A 25,551-nucleotide genomic window follows, 5' to 3' on the forward strand; every position below is an offset into this window, starting at 1 on the left:
GTTTGTTTCAGAATTCGTTCCCCCTATAGAGTTTGCATGGAGAGTCTAAACTATATAGCTCCAAACACACACACACACACACACACACACACACACACACACACACACACACACACACACACACACACACACACACACACACACACATACACACACACACACGTGGGGCGACCCAACACTTACAAGCCCATGGGCCACACTGCACATTGTGCACATCAAATATCCTTCAATGGCTAGTTTATTACGGATATTCTAAATCGTCCAACTTTGGGCCACAAAAGTAAACCAATCTAATCTCTAAAGGGGCCCTGACAAACCCTGGTCGACAATGGTGGTGAAGTCCTTAGCCCCTGCCGGGTTCCAGGTACATGACAAGAGTTCCCTAATCCCTGCTCTCAAGAACTTAGCCAGATGTCAGTTAAAGATGTGATAGCAATCTTTGAAAACCTCGCACAAAGCACAATTCCCGTTTGAGGGGTCGTTTCGTTTGACCAATTGCTCTCCCGAGGGGAGCCACCCCATGATCATCTGCCACAATAAGACTTTGATCTTATGGGGAACCCTAGTACGCCACACTTCCTTGAAGTGCGTAACCGCCGCCCCTTGCAACACTCTATGGTACATGGAATTGGTGGAGTAGCACCACGAAGCTTCTAGAGTCCAAGACATGTTGTCCTCGCCCAACAACGTCGGGTGAAGATCAAAGATCCGACATTGGTTATCCCACTCAACCCGCTCGGTGAGACCAAGACCGTTGAATAAGGATTATCACAACATGCGAGCAGTCTCGGGAACAACCCACGAAGCAGGCCCCTACCCGTCCACCAATCCAACCAGAAGGTAGGTTCTTCTCCCGTCCTGGAAGTGGTGTCAAGCTCCCAATTTGAATACCACTTGATTTTGTCTTGGTTGGAACCACAGGGGAGAATAGGTCATTGTTACCGAGATACTTGGCTCTGATCAGGTTAGCCCACATACCCTCCTTGTTTTTGTACAATTTCCAAATCCATTTGAGCATCAAGGCAATATTCATGAGCTTGGTGTTGAGGATACCGAATCCCCCACACTCCCGCAGCTTACACACGGTGGTCCAATCCACCATGTGGTATTTACGTTTGGCTCCCACCCCTTCCCAATAGAAGCGGGACCTATATTTATTTATAACCACATGAGTCTTATCATGCAGAAGGTAAAGGCTCATTCCGAACATCGGCAGACTGGAGAGGCAGGAGTTAGTGAGCTCTAATCACCCTGCAGGCGCTAGAAATAGCCCTTGCCATGAGTCAACCCTATAACCCACCTTCCCCGTCAAAAAGACCCAGTCCGTCGCCGGCAGTGTCTTATCGCTCACTGGCAACCCCAGATAATGAATCTGCAGGTTTCCCAGTTTGCAGTTAAGCCTAACCTCTCCAGCTATGCAACCCCCCTGTCACAACCGGCTCACACTTTAAGAAGTTCATCTTTTTCCTCGACATGTTCTCGAAACATAGTAGGATGAGATTTAGGTTAGCAACCCCCATCCAAGTAGGATCAATTAGGATCATGGTATCATCACATACTGGAGATGAGTAACACCCTGAGGAATGAGGTGAGGCACAACTCCCTGTATGTGCCCATATTCACTCGATTTAGATAAGATAGCGGCAAGAGAATCCACCATGAAATCAAACAGAATCGGGGAGAGGGGGTCCCCTTGTCACACTTCCTTGCATTTCTAAAATAGTCCCCAACCTCCCCATTAACATTGACGGCTGTGTGGCCCCCAGATACCAGCTTCATCAGGCGGCGAACAATCATCGCGGAAAAACCCTTCCTAAGGAGCACCTCTCATGCAAGCATCTACCTTTAATGTAAGCCATCTGACTGCGGTCAATGGTCCTGTGCGCCAACGGAGAAAGTCAAACCGCATATGCCTTGGCCATGAACTTAAAGATGAAGTTAATCAAAGCAATCAGCCTAAGCTGTTTAATGCAATCCGCGCTCTTCACCTTAGGGATGAGCGAGATAACCCCGTAGTTGAGACGAGCGATGTATAAATGTCAGCGATGGGTTCACAACCTGCTTAGGACGAAACGTAGGTCCTTTCAAGGTTCCCCATAACTTCTTGAAGAACAACACCGGCAAGCCATCCAGCCCAGGAGCAGTATAAATGTCAGCGATGGGTTCACAACCTGCTTATGCTGGCCAAATTCTCAAACATAGCCAACCTAAACAAGAGAAGCTTTCTCGAGTAATTGAATAGCAGGTATCGACTAAATTATACTACTCAGCCTGAAGTCCTGCAGATAACCGTCCATGCCAAGTAGCAAAATAGCGGTTACATTTCTGTCAGAGAAGCCCAAAATCCAGGTAGTACATGCCAATTCCAAACGATTGGAGACGGACAAACTCCAGGTACATGAAAGTTACACAAGTTCAGTGAACATCCTCGTCTATAGCTCCACACACAAAACCTTTCAAATGAAATGACGGTGTTGAGGGCCTGGCAACAAAAGTAATAAAAACATAATGTGAAGATGTCCCACTGACCCAATATCCATAGAAAAACATGCCATTAGTGAAAATGCAGTTTGAATTGCATTATTGTTTGATCTATTTCGGACTCAAAACACATAAAAGGTTTTGCCTGAATAAGTAAATCCTGAGTCATGTCTACTTGCTGCAGAAATTGAAACGAAGCAAGCCCAGATTTCAGAGAAAAGACCATATATTCCGTACAACTGAATACTCACACGATAACTGCCTAGTATATGAGCTAAGTGGGCCTAGTCAACACTCAACACATGTGTATCACTAGGTGCGTTTTTTATTTAAAAAGAAATATGTGCACTTTTACCATGTAGACATAATAGACATTCCATCTTACAATACATAGGAAAACCAATCTAGATTATGTTTATCACCCAGGTAGCATGAAAACAGTTTCATAAATCCTTGTGTAGCTAATACCAAACAAGCACGCGATTAGCATATGTGGATTCCGTAAGAATGTAGTTGCAGATAATTTCATAAAGAAAAATAGAGCAGAAGTTCTTTAGGCATAATATAGCTTAGTGTTGATCACAAATTATGAAGATTTTTTAGAGAAAGCTTAGTGTTGATCACAAATTATGAAGATCTCTATAATGAAATTATACCCTATATAAAAGTTAATCAATTTAGTGCCCTCCATAGTGATTTGGGCACTGTAGATGTGCTATTTATCCTGTCATTCCTCCAATTAATTGCTGCCGCGTGGCTTTTCTACCTTGTGTATTTGGTCAATCCAATCGTGTGTTGCCTCTTTTATTGACTGGAGAGCTACCGGCTACCGGTTAATATTTTTGCCTCTCTGTGTTGTTTGGAAACGCCTCCCGGTTATCTCTCCTTTCCTTTTTCACATGTTTGATTCACTTTGGTCAAAGCGGTGGTAGACCCTACCATCCACCAGGACCACCACACACACGTCATCTTTCTGGACTCTTCCCCAATCCCCACGATCTCCTCTATTTTCCACCTTCTTGGCCGACTTCCATCTCCGTCGGCCTCCCGAAGTTTCTCCTTGGCCAACATCCTTCCCCATATTTATCTCAACAGCCACACCTGGAAGGCTGGACATGAGGAGTAGTAGGGTTGCAAAAAAACCACCAGTGCCCTAGGGTGAAATTTGTAGATCGCTGGAGTCGTGCTAATGGTGGCGAATCAGCGAAGGAGAACGTTGCGGTGCCGGAGCATGGGAGGAGGTCCGAGCGGCTGTGAAGTTGGCCGGTTCCTTCGCCGGCGTTCTGGTCATCGCTGAGGCGCTCCGGCTCTTCGCGGACACAGATGCGCGATTGACGGCGGCCCCGACTGGCCCCGATCCACCGGTTGGTCTGCCCTGTGCGCGCTCAGTGCAGCCGCCTCCCGGACAACACTGCGACTATTCTAACTGGAGGCGCGTGCCTCCATGTCCTCTCTCCGCCACCAAGGGAGGGGAGCAGCAGTGGTGCGACATGGTGAATGGACGTCACCCTCCTGGAGCTGCGCATGGCCATGGAGGCCCAGGTCGCCTATTTGTGGTCTCCTATTATCATAGGTCAGGTTCAGATCGGTTTTGGTTGGATGATTTTTTGATTCCTTGATTGCGTCCACAGGCTTCTCCATTTGTGATTCAGTCGATGGCGATGACAATCTCTTCTGGCCATTTTCTGATGTGTCTAGGATTAAATTTTCAGTTCATTGGATTTTGTTTGCAGGCTGCCCCTGACGCTGACTAATTTGACGACAGTTCATTGGATTTTGTTTGCAGGCTGCCCCTGACGCTGACTAATTTGACGACAAGATCTTCCTTTGGTCCTTTCACTTTGCGTGCTCCGCTCCTCCATGCGAGCTCTCAGACATTGTTTGGTCATCGAAGGTTTGTAGCCCTGTTTTATAAGGCGAGCTAATTGTCCCCTGCTAATTATCGGCTAGCTGAGTTCAGACGAGTTTTGTTGAACTGCAAATGTAGAGATTGAGAAATACAATGAGATAGTGAGCTAAACTTCTGCTATTGCTATTAGGTTATTGTGAACATGTATTAGAGTAGAAAGACTGATTCAGTCAAGCAGAAAGACTGATTCAGTCAAGCAGAAAGACTGATTCAGTCAAGTTTGATGGTATGTACATTCTATTTCTTCACAAGCTTACACGTTCAGATTCAAGTTATTGTAGAATTTGCTTACTATGGTAAAAATGATACAATATTATCAAGGAATTGATTGTATGTTGTTACCATCCCATAACAGTCTAGGGTATATTATGGAGAACTATGTTTAATTGCAACTTAACAGTAATATATTTGCAGTTGCTTACTTCACCTGAACTGAATGACTATGGAATTACCTAGCTTCATAATGATTTTGGAGGTATCTTCGATCTTCTTAATACATCCGAATATGTTTGCATTCCCTTCTGATTGCAATTTCTCGGGGCGGCAATTCAATCTTAACTTTGTGGCCCTCGCTGCTCGCCAGACCTGGGCATGCATGGTGACCAGCAGCAGCCAGCCTCGATGAGGATGCATGGGGAGCAGGTCTTTGCCCCAGTATGTTTAGTGTTTAATGCAGCCTAGCCTCATCCTTGCATTGTGTGGTTTCTATTCTATCAGTCATGTTCTTTCTCACCTACATGCTTTGTGTTGTTACTCTCTTGCAGGCACTTCAGGGAGTACGTTTCCTTCTGATTGGCAGGTACGCAGAGTTTCTGCTTCACGCCCTAGATATACTCAACAGATTGACACAAACGGACAAGTTTCAGCTATCAGTGGTATCACGGACAATATGTCGTACAATATACTAAGTATTTTTACGGTTTATTTACATGGGCCAAAATGTTTCTATGCACCGTGAGATACATAATTGGTTTAACTTCATATAATCTGTTGCGATGAGTGTACACCCTGGTTACGTAAGCATGATTAGTTATTTAAGTACATAAGTAGTTGGTATTTGTTCCCTACTTTATACAAGAAAATCTTCTGAATAGTTCTCTTTACATTCTTGCATGTTGTGCCATTACATGTCATATATAATGTCAATGCTATACTATGCTTTCGGGACATCATTTTTCTTTGTATTCAATGCTCAAAGGCATACATTATTTCTCTGACTTGGTTTTTGACCTGGTGGTGTGAGCAAAGTCAAGCTAGATACCTGTGTCGATGAGGTGACGGGCTATCTCTTGGTTTGATGCAAATATATTTTCTCATTTTCCTCCTACTAGCTAACTCAAAAAAATGCGTTTAGGGTGCCGTTGCTAAACTCAGACAGCCCATGAAATTTCTCCGGAGGATGAAGTTATTGCCTAGATTCTTAGGTATATGATTTACTTTTCTCCTGAAAATATAATATCAACTATGTTTATTTTACTTCTCTTTGGTGAATTATATCGAGACCAACTTAAGTACAGGGAATGATTGTTCGTTGTAATGGCAGTCAGTTCAAAAGCTATATGCAGGAGCTGAAGAGCTAAAGTCGCTTAACGCACTCAGATTAAATGGCCAATGCTTAGTTCTCTGTCAGTTTTCAGGAGACAGAAAAGGCATATAGCTGAGAACTGCTCCTTCCAACTGTTTGTTCTATATTGTGTGTTATCCTGTGTATATGCACTGCACGAAGTGTATAAAAAGTTGACTTTTTTGATGTTCCCTGTTTATATGCTGATTACGATTGTTGTTGAAAATAGCATGGTGACGCTAGGTTTCAGCTGAATGAATCCACACCTCACGGTTGTTTACAGGTTCTGGGTAGGAGACTGATGGGGAGAGCACCGATAAAACAATTTACATGTATTTCAGTAAATTATCGACTACCAGATTTTAAGCTACTGCATCTACGTTTTTTTTTTTGCTTCAGTTTTCAGTTAGCAACCACTGTACTAACGTGTAATTTCACCGAAATCTGTAAACTGATGGCATATTTCTGTGTATTAAAACTGATTTCTCCCTCTAGCCTTTTCACTTCAATTTCTTCGGCACAATAACCTTGACTCGAATCTACCCAGTATCAGCAAATATAAATAGAGATCTCGATACACTACAGGAAATGAGGAAAAGATAACATATCAGTCAGTGACGGCTCAATCCATGCTCGCTTATGCTCATCCTTAAACGATTGCACCTTCAGGCTTCTTTTCACTGACGCAACGCCTCGCTCAAATAGCGTCTCCTAGCCGGCTGGCTACTCTGCAACGGACGAAGGCGTACACGGCAACTCCAGAACCAAACTCAGTTTCCGTTCCCCTTCTACGCATCCCGTACACAATATTTTGTTTTCTCTTTCTGTCTTCACCAGTGTAGTATCCACTTTTGTTTGCTGTTAAAGCTCGCTAACTAATTACGCGAGGCTAAATATACCGCCACTATAGTTTTCTCGCCGCTACCTATTAGAACATATCTACATGGACTAATTTTATAGCATAATCATTTAGCCCGATCATCGCCTCAGATATAGCACCACGGGCGCGGCGTGCCGCCGCGCCTATGCCTCCTAGTTAAAAACTGAGGGCAAATAAAAATGTATTCAAAAATATTACAAACCTGCTGGCTAAGGAGAGAACTGAACACGTACAAATTCTTCCTTGTAGCTAACACTTCCATCACATGAATCTCGACATGTGTACACAATTATTGTTGCCCAATCAGTGGGGTCTGGTTCTTTTTCAACATGGAAGTAATAGAGCAGCTGTGGCATTATCTGCACATATAGTAGAAATATATATATAATGTGAAACCAAAAGCAAAAAAAATGTGTCTGGTCAATGAAAGGGAAGCAATAGTTATCTAGAAAAATGCTCCCATGTTCTTATCTCCACGCCCCCCTGCACATAATATACGTTTTTCCTAAATCCTAACTGCGCACCATGGCACCAGGCCAGAGAGGCTTCAAGCCTAAGACACTAGACGGCGCTTAGGCTGATTTGTGGAAAACTGCTCTTCCAACGGATCCTCTTGAAGTAATAGAGTGACTTTCCAACTCATTATCATTTGCAAAGTCATTTATCAAGGCCGGTTTCCTGTCATCCACTGAGAAACTAGCATCCAAGGCAATCCTCCAATAATTATATACAAGTGGCATAAGGATCTACCTTCCGAACCTGCTTGGCGAAAGAAAATAAACGAAGTAGGTTTTCCTAGGGTAGAAATAACAGACCACTAGAGATACTATACATGCATATCAACACATAAATGCATTAGTGAATTCAATGTGCATAGATGTGTTTTCGTTAAAGATTTCCAATATTTTATACTACAATACTGACGGCAGAATGCATTTCCAAAATTTGTCCAGATTTTAGTGCATGTATATTTGTCCCTACACCTGTACAGCAGAATTCAGAAGCTATGATAAAACTCTACTATTTGCCTCTTCTCTAGGCGGTAAAAGATAGGAGTCTGGTACTCTGGCTGATGCCGGAATGACAGCGGTGAAGTCAGGACAAAAACCAAGCAAACGTTCGAGTGTACATGGAGGGTCGATATTGAAGGAACGTCACGTTCTGACTTGCCTCTGATAAGTCAGGTAGGCATGAAAGTAACATAAACACCAAGAGTAATAATGCATCGCATAAACAAAAAGGGTGATAAGACATGCATATTCTTTTGGAGGAAAGGCACAAGGCCCAGCTTTTGATTGAAAGCCTAGGTTCACTTGGAATATCAGTCTTACACGAAACGGTTCAGATTCAAACAGTAGGTACAGAAGTAAAACTGAATAGTATCATAGTTCATAAAAATCTTTTTCGTGGACAGAAAATAATAAGCTGAATAGTTCATAGAAATTGAAAGTTGTCCTACCTGAAATTCAAAGCCAAGCGGGCCATTACAATAGATGCACGATGGAATATCAGCCTCTGATAGAGACCCAGATGATACTGCCCAAAGAGGTTCTGCATCTTCCTTCCTACGGTACCTGCATGGCAAAATAATTAAAATTATGAATACCTTTTTTCGCAAGTAATGCTCAATCTAATTGTTGCCAGGTCTAAGCAAGTGTTTTGGATGTATGTTGAATGACAAACTAAACAAAATTGATGTGTAGTGATATTTTATATTGCTTTGTACAGAGATTTTTGTTGTTTCCATAGTTTAATTGTTGCATTTGTTGCAAATAATTGTTGCTTTATTGCTCATGTTGCATAGAAGTGTACCATCATTGCAATTTCATGAAATAAATGTTATGATGATCTATGGTCCTTTTGCCAAAGGATTTAAATTTTACTTCACATTTTTAATTCACTTATTGCACACAAATAACACTCATGTTGAAACCTTAAAAAATCGTTGCATAATCATTAAATTTTGCTGCAAGTTATTAAATTTCTTCTTGCAATACTAAATGGATGAAGAAATTGTTAACAGGGAGCCTCCAATAGTGACACAGGTAGAGTCCACGGTGACCTGAGCACTATGGCTAGCAGCTCACATGATATCAAGGCCATTTGATGCCAAATATTCATGATTCGCTATAATAAGATAGGACAGTGTTGTAAAGAGGGAAAATCCAGTGTTGTGGGAACTCACAGTCCTATAGGTAGTCCACAAGGTCAATCAATTGGCCGTATCAACAGACTTACACCTAGTCATGTCCTTAGTATAAAGAATAACCAGAAGATTCACTAAGAGCATCTCCACTCGCGTCCCCCAAACCGTCCCCCAAAGAGATTTGGGGCGTGCCGGACAAAAAACGTTCCCAGCCGCGCGCCCCAAAGCCGATTTTTGTCCGGCGCGGCCCGATACGGTGTCCGGCGCCCCGAGCGCATCCCCGCCCCATAGGGGACGCACCGGGGACGCCGGACGCACCGAAAAGCAGGCGAAGCGACGCGGGCCTGCCCCGTCAGCGGCTCGGAAGCCTAAAACCCCATCGCTTACCTTTGGTCAAGCGACGTTAATGGCGTCCCAGTTTTCCCAGGCGACGCAGGGACGCGTCTCGTCGTGCATGGCCGCGTGGCCGTCCGCGCCGGCGTTATTGCGTGCAACCACCCGCTACTGCCGCTGTACATTAAGAGGCCCTCGCCGCCCCTAGATCTTCTCCTCGTCGCTCCAAGCAATGTCGTCCTCGACCTCCCGCAAGATCGTCGCGGCGAACGGCTTCGGCCGCGGCAGTCTAACCGTGAAGGAGGCATGGGCGCTCTACCACGCGGGATATCCAGTCCCGCTGGACATGCGCCTGCCAAGCAGCGGCGGTTGGAAGATGGCAATGAACGGCATTGGCATCCCGCCGCCGCCGACGCCGGGCACGGAGCGCTGGAAGGACGCCATCAGGGCCCGGCAGGCTGAACTCACTGCCCAGGAGTGGGCGGATCCGACCTAGGCGGCGAAGAACAACGACGACTGGTGGGCCACGTACTTCAAGGCCAAGTACGACGTCGAGATGCGTAGCACCACTGGCCTCATCGTCGGGCCGAACAGCTGGACCAGGGACGGGCACGCCCTGTTCTGGGTTGTTCCGGGGCGCACCCTCGATAACGTCATCCGCGGCATCCGCAACGGCGCTCCAAGGTTGGAGGCGCCTCCCTCACCGCCACCATCTCCCTCTGCGCAATGGCAGCCGAGGAGGACCACGTACTCGTCCTCCTCGAACTCTTCTTCCTCGGGATCGGCCCGATCGACGCCATCCTCGTCGTACCGCTCGGCGCCCTACACCGTCCCCAATCGCGTGAAGGAGGAGCCGGCGACGCCCGTCAATCCGAGGCGCGACGACAGCGGTAGCGGCAGCCGACGGCAGCAAGAGAGGCGCGGCGGCGCTCTCCTCATCCTGAAGCCGAAGGTGAAGGAGGAGTCAGAGGAAGCGTTGCAGGAGGCGCTGGTCGCGGAGTACGAGCGGCAGTAGCGCCTCATCGCCAGCAGCGACGACCCGAGGACTGCCCAGGCTGCGAGCGGCGTTCTTGGCGTCGCTCAACGACAAGGACGTCTGGAGGGGTGACGTCGAGACGGCGATCGCCATGTCCATCCGCGACTCCGGCAAGCCGCTCGTGGACCTCACCGACGATGGCGAGGCAGGGCCAAGCGGCCTGGTGAAGGACGAGCCCGTCGACGAGCCCGACGAGCGCATCAAGCAGGAGGTCGTCACCAACGACATGTACAACTTCCATCAGTACTACGACGCCTCCGGTCGCCGCAAGTACTACTAGATTAGGTTTAGTTTAGATTTAGTCGAATCTAGTTCGAATCTATGTAATATATGCCAAGTTTGGATGAATTTAATCGAATCTCGCAGTTTAAAATTTCCGAAATTTTGTTTGGGGGACGCGGCTGGGGAGCGACATCCCCCAGACACGGCACGAACAAAACACGTCCCCCAAATGCTCGATCCGGCGCGGTTTGGGAGACGGTTTGGGGGACGCGAGTGGAGATGCTCTAAACCCCAGACCAAACACCACTACCCATATAGTTCTGCTTCACTGTGGTAAAGGCAATACAATCCACTTATTCAACTTGAAACGGTACATCATGTTCCAATAGCAATTGTGGCGCAAAAGTAAGACCAAACACTAGTTTTGTCGATCCAAAAGGTAAAACACAAACAAAAGTCTGACTTGTTCACACTCAAAAAAAAAAAGTATACTCGTTCACACTCACCTCAACACTTGACTTCTTTCTCTTTCAGTACGGTCTCGGAAAGATGCCCAGCATGTATTGTCTTCATCAGCCTGCACATAAGTTTAGCATTTTACTGAATAAATAGTAGCATTTCACTACAAATAATACAGAAAAGCACGGAGAAAACCTCAAAGTGGTCCATAAATGCTTGCATCATGACATCTGGTTCGACTTGTCCTTGCACACCCATCAGTTCTGACTTATCATCACCAGAACTAGTCGAAGAAGAGGGCTCGGTTTTATCAACCACCAGATATTCAGGCCATCTGTGGCCAGGAAATACTACAAATAGTAGAAACGGCAACAAATTACATGGGAGGTACAACGAACACCTAAAGAACCCTGAAACAGTCGACAACCTTTCCCTGCGCCTGGAAGAATAGAACCATCGGGTGAACTGGGTATTCGACATAAATCGTTCTCGTGACCAGCGCGCCAATGCAATTCCTGAATAACATTACAGAGAATAACTCATTATTCAAGCAGGGGAGGTAAACATATAAAGCTAAATGTACATGTGAGAACTTTTGGTACCTGATGCTTCCTAGAACAGTATCTTGTGTTCCCACAGTGGCTGCACAAGTTTTCACCTTTCCATGTACCACACCAATCACAAAGCCAAATATGGATCACTCCTAAAAGAAATATTTCAAAGGAAAAAAATACATGACTCAGTGTCTTAATTTCGCATCTTACTCCAATAATTCAACCACACAAGAAAATCCGTGCATAGCTTTGTGATCCAATAATTATATTATCGAAAACGTAGTGACTGCTGGAGGGAAGATGTCAATAATATTACAGAAACATGTCCTATATAGCAGGGTAGCTATCTGCCTGCACAACTTCAAAAGCTAGTTTCGTACTAGGAGAAATGCAGCTCAATAGCACAAAACATGTAGAACTAAAAGCAAACAAAGCTACCTCCTGAACATTGTGATCCGACACACCCCTTAGGTTCTTCAGCTGCATAAAACTCATTATCCTTGGGCAGCTGGCACCGGAAGACCTTCACACTGCAGCACAGTTCACCGCAATCGATCAAACAAGAAATGCAGAACTTCAGGCTAAAATACTAGACAATCGACAGCAATGCTACCGTACGTACCTTCTTCTAGGATTTGCTGCCCTGTCCTTCCCCTGCTCATGCTGGTCTAGTTGTAAGCATGACATGGATGGGCACATAAACACAAAGAACATCCGGTGGTAGCCTGTTCCCTTCCGCTCATGGGGTGCGTAAAGCTGCCCAGATGTAACCAATTTTGTTGGCACCCCTCAATATAAACGAGGATCTAGAGTTAATATTTCCGGATGAAACAAACCTGCAAGACGAAACGCAGTGGGTCGCCGCAGAAGCCACAGCAGCTGGATCTTCCTGAAGGCAAATTGACAGGATCAAGCCAGGCCTGAAACAAGCAATATATTTCTCACAATTAAACAACAGTTCAGATGGCGTCACAATGTAAGATGAATGTACTTAAAAAAGTATAGGCATATGCACCGGGGCACCGCCAGCTTTACTGGGGAAGTGCTGGGGAAGAAAAAAATGCCAGTTTTGTGGTCTCTCCCCTAAGACACCTAAGGTTACTCGAGGCTCTAAGTCTTCACCATCCTCATCATAATCATCATCGTCGTCGTCATCATAATCATCATCATAATCATCATTGTAATCATCATCATCGTCAACAATGTAATCCCTTTCGAATATGGCATCGGACTCTGTTTCCACATCGCTGGTTAAGTGAAGATGCTGCAACGCCTTGGCGTCATCGTCCGTCTCATCTGTGGTTATGTTGAGATTTTGAAGCTTGGTGGTCTGAGCTTCCATGGTTCCTGGCGCTTGGCGGCAAGGCTGTTGATGCTGGAGGGGATGAACGTCGCCGAAGTAGCTGAGAAAAGAATGAAGAAACAAGATCACGCAACGAATGTAAACTATCAAAGCGGCGCCCGGCACCGACGGAGGGGCGGCGGCGGCGGTACAAACCCTAGCGGCGTCGTAAACAGTCGTGACTCGCGAGCTGAGGCGTTTTGTTTAGGCTTCGCTAGTTCAGGTGATATATGGAGCAAAAGTTCGCTGCAACGCGCGACGCCGTCCGATCTTGCGCTACTGAGCGCTAGACCGGCTATTGGGTTTAAGTCTGTCAGTCACTGTATGTCGTTTTATCAGATTCAGAGTTTCAGTTAGCTCATTTAAGTGTGTGTGGTACTGCTATACCTCGATACCGATCGAGGCGAGAAACAGCATGACGGGCTGCACAAGGACGATGATTTCTTCGGCGCCGGCGTTCGAGTGCAGCAACAGGTAGCACAGGGAGCTTGGCGAGGTGTACTTCATACCTGCAAATGTCATTCCTGGGGTCGCGTCCAAGGCATGCTGCTGAACATCTACGATTGTAAACGGAAGTTCTTGGCACACGAGAAGAACAGGTTATACACGACGACCCTGGACCTTGCCGAGCGGTGTCTTCTGGCGAAGGATGACGACACCGAGAGCATGGCTGTTGGGTACATTTCTCACGCCATTTTTTTGTCTTTTTATGAAATTTTATGCTGCTACAATCGCTGTACACAATAGTTTTTATCTTTGTTATTGTTATGAAATATATAATTATTCGAATATATTGACAGGTTGTGCATAAATGCATTTTGAAACATGTACAAAACAATATAATGATCAAACAAAAACTGATATTCAACCACAATATCAAGTCTAGATCTCAAATATGTGAACATCCAAACAAGGATACTGGCACTAAACCTCAAACATCATTACCCAATGATATTTGGCATTGGAGCCAATGCAATGCCAAGCTTTTGCATTCAAACAGAGCGCTAAACATGTATAGTTTGTGACACCACAATTTAAAGCAAGATGCATGTGTTGTTTCATATGAGGACACCGGGTTATTGTTGATCTAGGTCTACCGAGCCCATCAGAATAGAATTACATGCAACCAATAATAAGGACTAAAAAGGCTGGTTTAATACAGTGACTATCACATACATGCTTAAAAAAGAAGCATAGTGCACAGTGTCCAAAAAGAGGGGGATCATAGTGCTCCTGAATTCTCACGGCACTCAGCAGTGTTACCATGTGAACAGTTTCAGACATCACATATAAGCACCAGGTTAGAAAAGCAAGAACTTAAGCAGGAAAAGGTATGATATTAGAACAGCTCAAGAGAGTTGTAACACTTGCTGCAATCTAGATTACAGATACCAACACAGGGAGACGATTGTCGTGGATTTCAGTTAAACAACAAGGGAGGCTATTCACATCAAGGGTACAGGGGTTGATGACCTGTCAGGATCCTAGGTAAGTAGAAATGATTCTTCCATCGACTGTAGGATACTCGCCGTATCGAATCTGAAGTTTCTGAAGCTTTTACCAGGACGGTTGTCAACATGCTGTGGATCAGACACTGCTCTATGAATCACAGGGTTCTCGACAGGCACGGTAACACCTGAGGGATTCTTCGCTTTCCACACGGTACCTGTGCAGTGATGTTACCACAAATGTTAGTGCAAGGTTCGCAGCCATGTAAGAAATCAGTACATATCCAAACAGGTTTGACATGGCAACATGGGTATATATAAAGCACTGAAAGTTGCTAATGAAGATAATAACTATGACTACTCTGGTCTCAAATGTGTTCTATTTGTGTATTATCTGACATTTGGTTAATTTTGGAAAGACATATAGAGAACAGAACATGGCAAGTATGAAGCAAAAGAGTCGACAAGGAACTACTTCATGACAATTCAGGAATGTTCATCTTGACCATCAATGTGTATAAGAGGAAGCAGAATAAACCTCTAGCAGATGCATCTGACTTCTGGTATACTGGTTGACGATGTGCACCTATCCATGATTTTAGACCCCTGGGACACAAGCAAAAGTGTAAGGCACCGAATAACGCAGAACCACCAGAATTACATTGAAGAAGCAGAACTGACAAAACATGCTAAGATATTAACAGCCAACCTAATGCATATAACAACGTCTGCATACAGAAATATATAAAATGTAGGTAAAAAAGATACTGACGTCAGGAATGGTGCAACCATATAAAGCTTCATCCCATTCACTCCACGAGATATTGCATCATCACTAGCAGGCAGAAGATCATCAATTTTGTGCCACGAGATTTCCTGCCAAATTTGCAGACAGCCATAGCTTAGCAGTAATTATTTCTCTTATTTAACAAAACAAAGGGTTCAGAACAGAAAGGGCATACTAAATAAAAAAGCAACCAGTGCAAACACCAATAGCTTAAAGATCAAGCACAATAATTAGTGAACGCTAAGCTACAGCTTAGAGTATAGGGCATAATAACAAGAAACTGCAAGCAGTTTGGACACATGACTAAAATTTTCAAGCCAAGGAAATAAGAAACATGCATCAATTAGCAGTTTTGAAAAAATAACACATGATTACGTTGCGCTACTTATCAGGCTGGATGCAATGTCTTAGTTATGATCATTCATTTACAACCTGTTATTTAGTAAGGAGAAACCATTACGCAATACAGACTAAACAGACATGTTAAGGATAAAAGAACCATGTCAGATATACCATATCTGCCGAAAAGTTTCTTGATAGGTGCACACAAAATATTAGCCATAGAAAGATGAGAAAAAGACTTTGAAAATTTGCATACACTGATCTCTTTTTTGGTTTGAGGTGCAAAAACAGTATCTTCCTTAACACCCGTAATAATATAGAGCCGAACTCTTTGTTGTCCAATTGAAACTTCGATGTGGTCATCCAGTTTCAAAAGCTTGGAAACATCACAACCAGTTTCCTCAAGAACCTGCATCATGTTGCAAATAAATGTCACTTAAGGAAAATCAGTTATGTAATAAATGGTGGTGAAGTGTTATATTGGACAGGAGTCACTGCAAACTGGACAAAAGATAAACTATGAGAACCTGGAGATCTTAACGTAATTTATGCAGAGAAGCTAGCGCGCATAAACAGTTAAACACAGCTAACTGATGCTAAATTGTCCAAATTCTCATTTTAGAAAAATAGGACAGACAACTAGGGAGCTGTGCAGCCTAGCAGAGAACTCATCCAACAATGAAATAAATGCACAAAACTGGAACCTTTTAATTGTGTAAAGTTCTACAAATTGAAGATTTACTTGCTATATTTGGAATCGTGAATTCGTGATAGATTGTTACTGTGGTCCATTGTTGGAGGATACTTTCAAATGTCTGAGGGGGGACTTATGCGATAGAGAAAATACGTAAACATTAACTCTAGAATGTGATGTGTTTGGGTGCGATAGAATATCTATAGCTTTAAAATTTGAATTCAAGGAACTAATCTGTTGAAGTGATTAAGTGAAGGATTCTCATGTTCAGCGAACCAGAAAGTGACTGTCCAGCAATATCTAAGAACATCAGTGCTACACAATGCGGTTCATGGGAACTGTAAAGCAAAAAAACATGGATCAAGCCCTGAAATTTACCTCTCTAACTGCACAAGTATGATCTTCTTCATCTTTGCTCCTCTTTCCACGGGGGAAGCTCCAACTGGCACTGGACTTCCAGCCTTTCACAAGTAAGCACTGCACAGAAGGGAGCAAACCTTGAGATTAAACAAAATCTTGAGGAAACTGTTGGCTACTAGGGTCGAGAAGCATATGCTGAACGTATATCGCACAACTGAGTGCAAAATTGTTTGTACTGATGTTTGACGCAACTATGTAATCAACCATCTATAAGAGACAACAATTTGATAGCGCACAATAATAGGAATTAAGCGGCCGATATCAAACATGCTCATTTCTAAATTTAGGTCTTATAATAGTACCTAAACATCATTGAGGGAGGCAGTTACAATATGTTATAGGATGCGCGTAAAAGGAAGAAAGAACAAATTACCCTGTCATGGGTGTCATCGAGGATGATGGCGCCGGAGACGGGGACGCGGAACTTGTAGTGGGTGAAGTCCTTGTAGATGTCGTCCAGGTGCGCGCGGTAGGGCCTGAGAGCGTTGCAGCTGTTGAACACTGCATACACAACGACGGCAACAACAAGTCGGAGTTAGCGACGAAACCAGCGAAACATCATCTCTGGTAGGGTTTATTACGGTCCTGAACCGTAAGGGGAGAGAGGGATCGAATCTCACTGAGGGTGGTGAAGTCCTTGAAGGAGAGGGACTTGAGGGAGGGGTTGCTCTCGACGGAGTTGTCCTCGTAGAACCAGTGCGCGCACTCCAGCAGGAACAGGATCCGCTCGAACGACTCCAGATCCTCCTTGGGCACGTTCAGCACGAACCGGCTGCCGCGAGCAGATTGGATTTGGATTTGGTTGGATTTGTATGAACTCGGGATTGGGGGTTAGGGCTACGAACCTGCAGAGATCGTCGAGCAGCTCCTGCGGCGGCAGCTGCCCCCTCGACGTCGACCGGTTCAGTCCCCCGCCGCCGGCCATCGTCATCCACCGACCTTCGCCGCCGCCGTGCCCCGCCCGATCTGCCGCTCGCTCGCCCGCCCTCTCTCTCTGGTCTCGCTCACTGACTGCAGGCCGGACTCGAGCAGAGAGTAAGAGACCCGTGACTTCAGCAGGAAAACGTATTCCTTCGGGTTACGTAAAATGAAAGTGAAGGCGCACATACTCTTTACGTATATCTCGACAGAATACGTTCTCAAGCAGGAAAGCGCATTCTAGTTGGCTTGCGGGATTAAAAAAAAATCCAGTGGAGACAGCGAAGGAGCGGAGGAGGCGAGGCGGAGGTGGGAGGAGGAGGCCATGATGCCGCCGGCGCTGCTAGGCTTGCCGCGCTCCTCGTCGCCGTCGGTATCCTCTTCGCCTATCCGCCACGGCCGCCGATCCGCCGTCCAGCGCCACCGCTCGTCGTTCCCCTCCAAACCCACCGCAGGTCCTTGCCTCCACTCTCCCCTCTGATTGAAATCCGTCACAGGGCACTGGGTCACCAGGTTACGCCGAACCCAGTCAATTATCACACCAGATATGATTCGGCATGCGTAATTCTGTACTTGTGTATCCTGAACGAGAATGGAAGCGTAGTAGGTCGGCCCCAATTGGGCATTTGGCTTTGCCGTGTGGCTATTACCAATCCCCTATCGCCGCCAAATGAGCCTAATTCTAGAACTGAACCTAGTAGTTTGCGCATTTAGCATGTTATTTATTGTTAGCATACGTCTGAATGCCATTTTTGTTTGTGAACATTACTGCACAGTACCAGCTTGCTGTTTCTGTGGCCATGACCCCTTGACATATTTGGCATCCATGCTTATTTACAGGAATATGCTACGCCAGCCAAGCGGTCGAACTGCTGCCGTCTCTGTACCCTGGGACGGGCATCGTCGTCCGAGATGCACGGCTAGAGGACTGCTGGGAAGTTGCAGACACCCACTGCGGCTCCTTCTTTCCGGGCTACAAGTTCCCGTTAGACCTCGTTCTCCGGCTTGACCGTTACATCGCCCTCCTATCCGGTTTCGCGGTTCCACCTGGCTGCACGAGGACGTGCCTTGTCGCGGTTAACCCTGCTGCAGCTAACAGCGCTATCAGTATCGAGTGTGGCGATCTGACGGATGCCGAGTTTCGTGGGAAGTATGGTGTCAGTAAAGGGTCCATTGCTGGTATTCTCACGGTCGACACGGTGGCGGACTACCTTCCAAGACGGGGGCCTCTCAAGCAGAGAAGGTACATCGCTATTTGCTTTAAACTTAAATACGCAAGTTTTTTGCAGTTTCTAGATGCTAAAATTGTTTAGGCATGTGTAGGTGCAACTATAAGCTATAAATGTTTCTATAGCACCCATATCATTATGTCATTTGTTTATTTCGTGTAATATCAGAGTTCTCATTACTTCTTCATGGCTTACCTATTATATCTATTCTACAAGGAGATGTGGGTATCAACACAGTTCCAATAGCTATTTTAGATGCTATTTTTTTTTAGACATGTAAGTGCATCATCCTGTGTCTGATAGCTATTTGCACCTACCTTGTTGTCTTGACTTTGATATGCACTACGTTTGATATTCTCGACTTAATTCAGCAGTCACGCTGTTAGCATAACCTGTCATGGAATACCAATATAATATTATAGTCAAGAATCTGCACAATTAAAGGTGATAGACAACATAACATTCTACTCTTGTTACCTAGTTCTAAACCTCCATGGGAAGCCTAAAACAGAAGTGGGGTGTCCTTAGCTAACTCCAGATGTAAGGAAATACCTGAGAAAATATTAGAGTTACCAGAAGTGAAAAACTAGTTCTGCACTCTATGGAAAGCCAACCGGCCGAACCAAAACTCAACCGTCAAATCTTTTTTTAGCTTAGTTGGTTGTGGCAGATGATTAGAAGCACAGGAGATAATAATAAGCAAGTTGCCAAGAATAAAATGTGTACTAGTTTTCTTCCCCAAAATAGGAACAGGCTGGGGAGCTGATATTGGTGATTTTATTCAAAACTGATGGAAGATAGGTTTCCTATATCTCTTGTGGAAAATTTGTAAAAGCTCCTTGCCTCAAATAATGGCTCAGGGTAAACAATTTTCTTTAAAGCACTCGAGACAAGAAAAAAATTACCCAAACTAAAAAAAAATCAAGACATCTAAAATATTTACCTCAAACTAAAATTAGTTCCTTGCATTCAAACCACCTTTGTAGCTGCATTTCGAGAACTAAAAAGGTTGAACGCAAATATTAGAACAAAGACAGTAAATCGTACTGATTCTAGTCTAACTTGGAAAGCAAAGTCTAACATCCTCAAGTCATGCTATATTAAATGTGCATGTAACTGTTTCTCCAAAACATTTTGAAAAATAATTCATCAACTGAATCTTTTGAGAGTGCCTCTCCCCTGTGGTATTTTTTTTTCTTATTCTGCCATGCTACCAGAAAGAGTGGACAAACTTGGTGTTGCCATGTTGCTATTTTGATAGTGCATGTCATATAGCTTTGCAAAAGGAAGTATCACGTCATTGTCTCACTGCATCAGTCTTCTAAGAATACTGGTCATATATTTTATCAATCGCATACCATACAATCATAAGCATGATTACTTAGAATGTTCTGTGACCTGTGTTCCAGGATTGCATATTCAATTTAGTCACAGGTTATAAGATAACAGGATTTACGCCTCATCGCACTATGGCATGATAGTAATGCGTAATCAACTAATCTTGTAGTCTTTTTTCTAATTATGATGACTCATGTAATTCTCGATTATATAATGCATTTTAGTTTCTAAAAAATAAATTGTTGTTCTATCTTTATGCGTAGTTGCTCTGCTTCCTTTTATAGTTATATATTGATGTGGGATCTGGGGACCCCATTACTTTTTCCTTTTTGTTTGTGTCTGTCTTCTTGTGCTTGACTAGAACCAAAAGTTTATAGTCATCTAGTGTACCTACACCATGAACATAGAATTCTCAGTTGAATGTTATAGTTTCAGATGACCATTCTCTTCACCACAAACAAACCATAGTTCGAAACGAATCCAAACCCATAAAACTGTGCTTTAACTTGTACAAGATGAAAAACATCATCACGAGTATAAGATTCCAGTACTCAAACTATGTGGATGCATTTGAATAAAATGCAATACCCAGCAAATTTAGTGGCAAGTGTATTATTATCACAAAAGGCCAGTGTCGTCAAATTTAGCGGCCGTGCAGTCGCCTTGTCGGTCGCCAATTCTTTTCCCACCAGCATCTGCGCTTAGTGACGTTGCTATCAGAGCGTCACCAACACCTGGTGAGCTGTGCCGCAAACCCCAGTAGTCCCTTGTGTTTTGTAGCATATACTCCTGCCATGCCACCTACTGACGCTGGCTCACTCCTTTCCCTTTCCAGTGTGAATGCTTTTCTCATATGCTTTTCCATTCCGTTAGCCAGCAGCAGCAATACTCCCTCCGTTCCAATGATTAAGGCTTACAAATTTAGTTAAAAGTCAACATCATCTAAGTTTGACCGATGTTTAGAAAAAATATAAACAATTACGATACCAAATAAATATTAGTAGATTCATTTTAAAAAAATAATAATATATTCGTTTCATGTTGTAGATGTTTATATTTTGTTCTTTATATTTGGTCAAAATTTGCAAGATTTGACTTTTGACTAAATTTATAAGCCTTTATTCATCGAAACAGAGGTAGTATGTTTTATGGTTAGTAGCTATTAGTATGTTTTTCTTTTTCACTAGGCTACAAGATTAATTATTTATTTACCTTGCTTGCTCTACATTTTCCTATCCTATGATGACTATTGTGCATCAGTAAAATGTTTCACAAGTTGCTGTTTTTGTGGGGTCCAGCTGATTTTTTTCCAAGGCACTGGTCCTACATGTCAATACTGGCTGCAAATACAAAGTTAAATTAATTTGATGAATGTGATTTTGTTTCTTTCCATATCTCTGAGGCAATTATACAAACCTAAAGACAGGAAGATTCTTTTATTTCTTTGTATGCGCTAACATAACCTAAGCAATAGATTAGTTGTTGGTCACTCGGTCCAGAACTATGAAGGTGGTGCACATGCAACCATCGTGATCCCATGTTTTCCAATTATTTTCTTTTTTTTCCCCTTTTCCTTTTAAATTTCCATACTATTTCTTTCTGGGTCTAGCATGTGATCCCAGATATGCCTTGACCAGTTTTTCATCACCTACTAGCCACCCACTTGGCTTTTATAGTATTCTCCCGGCCAATAATGATGCAACATAGGAGTATCTTAGAACATGCCATATTAAATGTGTATAGGAGTACTCTCAAAACATTATTTTAATAATTCATCGACTCAATCTTTGGAGAGCGCCTCTCCTGTGTGATAAAAAAAAATCTTATTCTGTCATACTAACAGCAGCAGTGTGGAAACTTAGCATTGCTGTGTTGCTCTTTCACTAGTGCATGTTGTAGCTTTGCAAAGAGATGTATCACATCATCTTCTCACTTAGGTTCCTGAGAATCCATCTGGTATAAACTCCTCAAATGGCATAAATCTACTCAACATGTTCTGTGATCTATGTTCCAGGATTGCGCTCATAGGTTATAAGACAATATGATTTACGCTCATCGCACTATGACATGGTAGTAATATGTAGTTCTGTAACCTTTTCTTGTCTAAATCATGATGACTCATGTAATTCTTGACTACATAATGCATTTCAGTTTCTCAAACCAAAATGTTGTTATTATCTTGCCTGGATGCATGAGTTCTTGTGCTTCCTTCTATGGTTATGTATTGATGTGTACCTTTTTCTTTTTGGTTGTGTGTCTTTCCTTTTGTACTTGACTAGAACCAAAAGGCTATGTGGTCATCTAGAGTGCCTATAGCATAACATAGAATGGCTAAGGTGAATGTTATAGTTTCAGATGACCCTTCTGTTTACCGCAAATAAACTTCATGGTTCGAATTGAACCCAAACCTGTAAAACTATGGGTTTACTTGTAGAAATGAAAAATATCAACACAAGTATAAGATGACAGTACTCAACCTATGTGCAGGTATTTGAATAAAATGCAGTACCCAGCCAATTTAGTGGCAAGTGTATTAGCACAATATTAGTTAATTGCTGTTTATTTTAACAATTCATTGTAAAAAGTGTTACCATTCGAAGCTCGATTGGGATAAGATGCAACAACTTGTGCAATATCAATTCTGATAGTTTCAGAAAACAAAATATATAGAAAAGCAACCAATAAAAAGAATAAACATTCATTTGAATCCTGATGTCTACCATATTTTGAGAATGCACAACTCAATATAACTATGTATCTAGTATAGGACACACTTTCTGCTCAATGAAAATAATATGCAAAACCCTGGGTGTTCTTTAAAATCATAGGGCAAGCTTCATGCATCTCTAGTGCAGCTTTTAAAATCACTGGAATACTATTCAACCTTGACAATCTTGTCCGACAGTAATATGTTTAGGTACTAGATCATACTTCTCAATTTTCCCGGTTCTATCTAGTATCTATGTTTACTTTATAGTCATGTTCTGTTGAGATGTCAATTTCCTAATATGTTCTACTTTATAGCTACTCCCTACCGATACGAAATGCAGGCTCTTTACCTGCATAAAGTTGGAGAAATATGAAATAATAGGGGGGACCATGTATATGCTTTGCTTCATCAAGAAAGTTTGAGGGAATGGGTCCTCTTGTGACATTCATCTGAGTATTGGACACAATTACCTGAGTCGACTCATTCTAAAATATTCCCTCAATAGGAAAACTTTCAGCCTGAAATTGGCTGTACTAATTTAGTCTGCATGAAGTCGCCAGCATTGCAAAACCTTTTCACGCAGATCATTCTGCATGAAGTGTTCTGAATATGTACATGCAGCAAGTAGTTTCTTTTCATGAAAGTCACCCAAGTTCCTTCCAAATATATGCAGAACAGGTATTGCATACATAGCAAACGTCGCGGTTCGAAAGGAGGAACGTCGAAAAGGAATCGCTAAGATGCTTGTCGCGGAAGCCGAGGCACGAGCTAGGAGTTGGGGATGCCGGTCTGTGGCCTTGCACTGTGATGTAAGTAACCTTGCCGCGCTGCGTCTGTACAAAAGCCAAGGTTACAAAAGCATCCGTGTACCAGAAGATGCCAAGTGGCCAGCACCTAAGATAGCTGAAGGAGTGCGATACGACTTCATGATGAAGCTAGTGCCCAAGAATTAGGCGGTTACAGTTTCAGAGTATCAGACCACAAGAAATGAGACTTGTAGATACTACAGCGACGCTGTGTAGATGCTACAGAGCTGATATGTTGATACTTCAGAGGTACTACGGAGGTGCCCCAGCACGTCTCTTCTCATGTATAGCAGTTGATGTATAGTACAGGGTACATATCATACATGTATATCATATAACAGCTACAGTATATTGTTTCAAAAAGGCGTAAGGATGTCGTAGACTTCATTTCTTCAGATGATCTGACCCAGAACTCCTGGCAAGTAGCCTGGGGAGCAACAGAAAAATCTTAGAGCTTCCATGCATCCCAGTTGTTGTCATGTACACAAGTTCCTTTGGTTTTCATCACAGAGTTTATTCAGTTATGCAGGGTGTTCTGCTTTGCCTCTCATTCTAATGACTGACAATACTTATGAAGATTGTTCCCAGATACGAATCACATGTTCGGAACTCGATGTTGTAGTCTCCCTGTGCTGGTTCAGGTGTGTGTCTCTGCTGCTCTGTGCTGTGGAACTGTAAGGTACAATCCACATTATCTCGGTGCGCCGTACATCTTTGGTTCCTCATAAATTTCAACTTTTCTTTTCTCATGCAGCAATTCAAAACATGAACCCTAAAGGGTGCACCCTGGGACTGTTGCCTGTCAGCAGAGAGGGTGCCAGTACACTAGGTGGCATAGTGGTCTCTTTATGATGTTCTTGACACCAAACCAGGTACGCCCGTAACGGCCCCCTTTTCCCCTCTCAACTGTATGGTTGTTGGAGCATTGCTGATGATGTTCCTGTTGTGTAGAGCCGATTCCGTTTGAGGGGAGGAAATGGGGGCGAGATTTTGCTGTTGGGTGGGTGGGGTGGGGGAGATGGAACTGAAGAACATGTCACATGGGACGCATGCACGCACTGTCCTGGAAGAGAGAAGAGAAGCTCATCTGAACTGATCATCATCTCCGCACCACACCACCAGCACAGCAGGTGAGGCGAGATCGTTGGATCTGTGCATAATGCATGTGATCTCAACGAATTCTAACGCTATTTATATGTGCCTTCCCTTTTGTTTGTGCCCGGCATTATGCAGTACACGTACCCTGGCTTCCAGATTCAGATCGGCCTCAACTTAACTTTCTCTTTAGGTTAGCGAAATAATGGTACTCGCACATGGAGGACGGATAGTGTCACCCGGGGTGAACAGAACGAAGTAGTTGTCCAGAAATAAAAAGTGAACAAAGAGTTACTATTTCCAATCCCTCAAAAAGTAGTTATTTTCAAAGTTTGATGGGATTTTTCGATCATATTTTCAGATAATCGTTATGTCATCCACTGTACACATATATTATACTCCATAACTTTTGAAGATTTTAGAATGTGTCGACTTGAATGGTGCCCACCAAAAATGCCCAACCGCACACTGCTCGTGCTGATTTTTGTGTTTTATTTGCTGGTCAATTTGCAAATTTTGATACAGTACTTGTATACTCTATGTTTTGTTCAAGGCTGGTTGTAGCTAAAATAAAAAATAGTTGGGCAATGTGGTTGGACAGGGCAGTTTGACCGGGACCATTTGACATCTCTGAACTATGATCCGATGGAAATCCCGAGGCTAAAAAAATCTAACAAAAAATATATAACCCCAAACAATGTACTCCTTGTACTGTATACTGGAGTATTACTTAAGTCACCGACGATCGCCGGTTCTGTGTACGGGCAGCAGGCGGTGCGGTCGCCGTGTCGGTGGCCGACGCTCCGCATGGGGAGACATCGGCATCAGCGCGTCACCA

General features: G+C 43.6%; 3 protein-coding genes across 3 annotated transcripts; 1 reads left to right on the forward strand and 2 right to left on the reverse strand.

The window, feature by feature from the left end:
- Window positions 1-7,043: 7,043 nt before the first annotated feature.
- On the reverse strand, window positions 7,044-12,926 carry LOC124690955 (programmed cell death protein 2-like). The gene is made up of 9 exons (XM_047224265.1): window positions 12,600-12,926; window positions 12,421-12,504; window positions 12,207-12,340; window positions 12,023-12,114; window positions 11,458-11,545; window positions 11,226-11,364; window positions 11,078-11,148; window positions 8,294-8,408; window positions 7,044-7,193 (listed from the first exon to the last, which is right to left on the reverse strand). The coding sequence occupies exons 1-9, from the start codon at window positions 12,924-12,926 to the stop codon at window positions 7,044-7,046; spliced, it is 1,200 nt and encodes a 399-aa protein (XP_047080221.1).
- Window positions 12,927-14,243: 1,317 nt separating this feature from the next.
- LOC124688817 (mRNA-decapping enzyme subunit 2-like) lies at window positions 14,244-17,562 on the reverse strand. The gene is made up of 8 exons (XM_047222443.1): window positions 17,463-17,562; window positions 17,238-17,389; window positions 16,991-17,118; window positions 16,576-16,674; window positions 15,760-15,912; window positions 15,147-15,250; window positions 14,913-14,980; window positions 14,244-14,592 (listed from the first exon to the last, which is right to left on the reverse strand). The coding sequence occupies exons 1-8, from the start codon at window positions 17,546-17,548 to the stop codon at window positions 14,411-14,413; spliced, it is 972 nt and encodes a 323-aa protein (XP_047078399.1). The 5' UTR covers window positions 17,549-17,562; the 3' UTR covers window positions 14,244-14,410.
- Window positions 17,563-17,863: 301 nt separating this feature from the next.
- On the forward strand, window positions 17,864-24,013 carry LOC124690957. The gene is made up of 3 exons (XM_047224266.1): window positions 17,864-17,990; window positions 18,376-18,778; window positions 23,486-24,013. Exons 1-3 carry the CDS (start codon window positions 17,864-17,866, stop codon window positions 23,763-23,765), a joined length of 810 nt encoding a protein of 269 aa, XP_047080222.1. The 3' UTR covers window positions 23,766-24,013.
- Window positions 24,014-25,551: the final 1,538 nt, after the last annotated feature.

This window comes from Lolium rigidum, chromosome 2, assembly GCF_022539505.1.
Source record: "Lolium rigidum isolate FL_2022 chromosome 2, APGP_CSIRO_Lrig_0.1, whole genome shotgun sequence".
Classification (NCBI taxonomy): Eukaryota; Viridiplantae; Streptophyta; class Magnoliopsida; order Poales; family Poaceae; genus Lolium; species Lolium rigidum.

Coding starts and splice junctions, on each gene's coding strand:
- LOC124688817 (XM_047222443.1), bottom strand. CDS start 17,548: ATGACGATGGCCGGCGGCGGGGGACTGAACCGGTCGACGTCGAGGGGG. Junction 17,390..17,462: donor CTGCTCGACGATCTCTGCAG/GTTCGTAGCCCT, acceptor TGCTCGCGGCAG/CCGGTTCGTGCTGAACGTGC. Junction 14,981..15,146: donor ATGGTTGCACCATTCCTGAC/GTCAGTATCTTT, acceptor CTTGTGTCCCAG/GGGTCTAAAATCATGGATAG.
- LOC124690957 (XM_047224266.1), top strand. CDS start 17,864: ATGCCGCCGGCGCTGCTAGGCTTGCCGCGCTCCTCGTCGCCGTCGGTA. Junction 17,991..18,375: donor CCCCTCCAAACCCACCGCAG/GTCCTTGCCTCC, acceptor GCTTATTTACAG/GAATATGCTACGCCAGCCAA. Junction 18,779..23,485: donor GGGCCTCTCAAGCAGAGAAG/GTACATCGCTAT, acceptor AAATATATGCAG/AACAGGTATTGCATACATAG.
- LOC124690955 (XM_047224265.1), bottom strand. CDS start 12,926: ATGGAAGCTCAGACCACCAAGCTTCAAAATCTCAACATAACCACAGAT. Junction 12,341..12,420: donor CACTGCGTTTCGTCTTGCAG/GTTTGTTTCATC, acceptor ACATCTGGGCAG/CTTTACGCACCCCATGAGCG. Junction 11,365..11,457: donor TCTTCCAGGCGCAGGGAAAG/GTTGTCGACTGT, acceptor TCCTGGCCACAG/ATGGCCTGAATATCTGGTGG.